Genomic DNA, 3,637 nt, shown 5'->3' on the forward strand with positions numbered 1-3,637 from the left:
GGGTGAGGGTTGATATGTGGGTAGAGGTGTTTGGTGTGTGAGAGGAGACTTAAGGCCCTGGGCTACCATCACGGCACCCACTTCTTTCTTCTTCGAGATACCCCCAGATTGCAAGGCTTTGTTTGTGGCTTGCAGTGCTTCCAAATTGGTCACCATTCCTCTCTTGATTCCTTCTTCTATCCTTTCCCCTAAATTGATGATGTCAGAGAACTTGTGATTCTCGTTGACCATTAACCTTTCGTAATACTACAGATCCTGAGCTCTAACAAAGAACTTGTTCATTTGTTCTTTTTCAAGTGGTGGCCTTACCTTGGAGGCCTCTGATCTCCAACGAGTAGCGTACTCGCGGAAGGTTTCTATCGGCTTCTTCTTGAGGTTCTGGATATAGAAAATGTCTGGTGCATTCTCTATAATGAACCTGAATGTGTCCATGAAATCCGATGCCATGCTCACCCAATTTGCGGACTTCTTTGGATTCTGGATGATATACCAAGATAATACATCTCCTGTAAGACTTTGCATGAACAATTTCATGTAGATTTATTCATTCTTACCCACTCCCACAAGCTTGTCCTATTTGGTTCTCAGATGTACCTTAGGATCACCGGTGCCGTCAAACATCTCAAACTTGGGAGGTTTGTAACTTTCTGGCAGTTCTACATCCGGTTGGATACATAAGTCTTCGTAATTCAAACCTTCAACACGCTTACCTCTATCAACACTTTGAACTCTCCCAATCAATTTCTTGAGTTCTTCTTCCATGTTTCGAATGAGCAGGTCCTTCTCAGTTGGCTCAGGTATGTATAAGGTTTGTTACGTGGTATGGGGTAAGATTTTCACATATATCGAGTTGCCTTGATGAGTTCTTGGAACTTAGGTATATGGGTGATCATTGATTGAAGTTTGCAGGGGATTAAGGGTAAGTTATGGTGCGTTTTGAGGAGTGTGATAAGTGGTGGTTTGTGGATACTGGGTCGGGTGATGGTGGTGTTGCTGAGGGGTTTGCACTGGTGGTGGGTTAATATTTTAAGGAGGTGCGGGATTGTGATACTGGTGCATTGCGAGAGGAGTTTGTGGAGCTATAGGTGGTGGATTTTGGTTTTGGGTGTTTTTCGGTGGTATTTGGTTCTAGGTGGTTGTGTTTTGCTGGTTGATGTCAGGGACATTGAGAGTAAGGGAGACGTTTTCTAGATTTCGGACTTGCTCAAGCTCACCCTGCAACTCCAATATTTTCTGTTCCAAACGTAAGACCAATTCATTCTGTCCTGGCGTACTTCTTCTATCCAAGGTTTCAACATTCTCTGCCATGGTAGCATTGTCTTTTCAGTTACCACTTAGATCATCCATCTTCCCTTTGCCTTTTCCTTTCGGCCTCTAGGTGGAAGAGGAGGTGGAGGACCTCTGGATCTGGTGTGATAAGCTGATGATGCCAGAATGCACGAACCAACCTTTGGAAATGGGAGTAATCAAAAGTAAAAGGCAAAAGGTAACCAAGTTAGTAAGACGAAGTAAAAAAGTGTTTGCAATATTTAACCATGCATTACATAAGGTCATGTAATAATTTGCGTCCTAATTTGGGGAACACATTGTACCCGAGGTAGGCCTAAGCGACACAAAGATTTGGAGAAGATTCATACCAACGCTTGCTTCATTCCATTAATGCGAAAATAAGCCAAATTCATCTTTCACTAAATCGAAAATAAGAATTATAAAGTCACTAATGGCATTAAGCCTTATTACATCGAAATCTAATCTAATCTAGAAAATAGTAAATGACATTATCTCCTAGTCTACTTGGTCTCTGAAGGACCTTCTCCGTGCTTGGCTCTTTTGACCCATCAATCACATTCCCCATATCGCGCATGTCCAGTAGCAAGTAAGCCTTTGCCAGCTTCCCTCCTTCATCATCGTCCATGCCTTTACAATCCCAAAGCCTCTTTCTCATCTTCCCCTCTAGTTCCATAAATCCTTGCTCTAGATATTCTAACCTCTCTGTTGACTTATTGGCAATCTCCTTCCATTCTCTTATCACCTCCATGTTCACTTTATGTTATTCCAGATGCTTAGCTTCCTTTTCAAACACCCTTTTGCGTAGCCTCTTATACTTCACCTGTGCCTCAGCCACCTCATCTATGATCCTATATTTCAGATTGTCCCCCGGTTTGACATCCCCGGCTATGTCGTCCTACAACCATGAGAGATAGTAGTACATATGACCGGCATAATACCTGTCTGGCTCAATAGTCTCTCCTTACACGATGATCTTTTGGTTCCACATGTGTTGTGCTTCGAACTTGAATAGGATGACATCTCCTTTAAAATCTGCTTTATACTGAACCATATTGGAAACTCGAGGTATGACTTGTTTCCTCCCAGCTTGCATCATTACTCTTATAAGAGCGTAATAGTAGATGCCTCGCAGCCCAATCAGTACTAAGTGAGTAGTTCCTTTGGATCTGATGATGAACTCACTACTAGGAAACCATTCAAACATCCAATGCACTTGCTCGTCTGTCAGATTACTGAAGAAACGCACCAAACCTACAACATTTCCAGGCTTTGCAAACCTATCTAGAATGAGCGTCATCTTCTTTGGATGATGACTGGTTATGTAGTCATTTAGTGGCCTTCGCAGGAGCTTATGGCAATACTCTCCCCTCTGAAAGTGTTTTAGAAGCCAAACTTGTAGCAAGAGATTACAACCCTCAAAGTGTTCGGACCCATGCTTGCACCGATCCAGAGCACGGTACATCTTAGCTAAGATCATCGGGATGATAGTGTACTTTTCCCCCTCGATACCCTCCATTAAGGTCCTGGAGACCATGGCTAAGCGAGTATGAATTCTGCCCCCTTGCATCAGAAAGATCAACAAACCCGAGAAACACACTATGAAAACATATACCCGGCGGCGTACCTATCCCAAAGAGGTAATGGCTAGCTCCTCATGATGAAGGCGATATGATTTGCTATGCCCATAACGCTCATAGAGAAGTTCAAAGGGGATGTATGATTTCTTCATATAGACCAGTTCATCATTCTTCTTAAAACCCAGCATTTTCAGGAAACCGCGTGGAGTGCGATTTTCTGGCACCAATAGTCCTGGACTATTCCCTGGTAACTTGGCGAAACACCCTATTTCTTATAGGAGAGGAGTGATTTCTATATCGCCAAATTGGAAACCGGCTATCTTCTCATCCTAGAACATGGTAGCATCCTCGATCAGTTCCCTATTTGGTTGAATGTTTAGCAAAGATGGAAAGTTACCCAATATCCTCCTCATATGATTTTTGTCACAGGGCGCAAGGTCATTCCACCAGTCAATTAGCAGAGGCGGGATATTCTAGACCATACCGAACCTGGGTATTTCGTGCTTCATTTTCTGCAAACAAATAAAAGTTAGCCCTTTTCCCCCTCCATATTATATGCAATAATGATTAACATGTTGACACGTTTTCTCCAAGTAATGCATATAATATGATGGTGTCCTTTGGGATTACGGAAATCCTGTTGGACTTTGGACAAGGTTCATCTAAACGGGCTGTTACATCAATGATGTCTCAATCCGTACTAGGTTTAGCATGATGCATGCACATTTCAAATCGGAGCGTGATTTCTAGAAAGGTCTAGACTGGTACTC

At 42.8% G+C, this 3,637-nt stretch overlaps 1 protein-coding gene across 1 annotated transcript; it reads right to left on the minus strand.

The window, feature by feature from the left end:
* Positions 1-246: 246 nt before the first annotated feature.
* LOC138899797 (uncharacterized) lies at positions 247-762 on the minus strand. The gene is made up of 2 exons (XM_070186491.1): positions 595-762; positions 247-477 (listed from the first exon to the last, which is right to left on the minus strand). The coding sequence occupies exons 1-2, from the start codon at positions 760-762 to the stop codon at positions 247-249; spliced, it is 399 nt and encodes a 132-aa protein (XP_070042592.1).
* Positions 763-3,637: the final 2,875 nt, after the last annotated feature.

This window comes from Nicotiana tomentosiformis, chromosome 10, assembly GCF_000390325.3.
Source record: "Nicotiana tomentosiformis chromosome 10, ASM39032v3, whole genome shotgun sequence".
Taxonomy (NCBI): domain Eukaryota; kingdom Viridiplantae; phylum Streptophyta; class Magnoliopsida; order Solanales; family Solanaceae; genus Nicotiana; species Nicotiana tomentosiformis.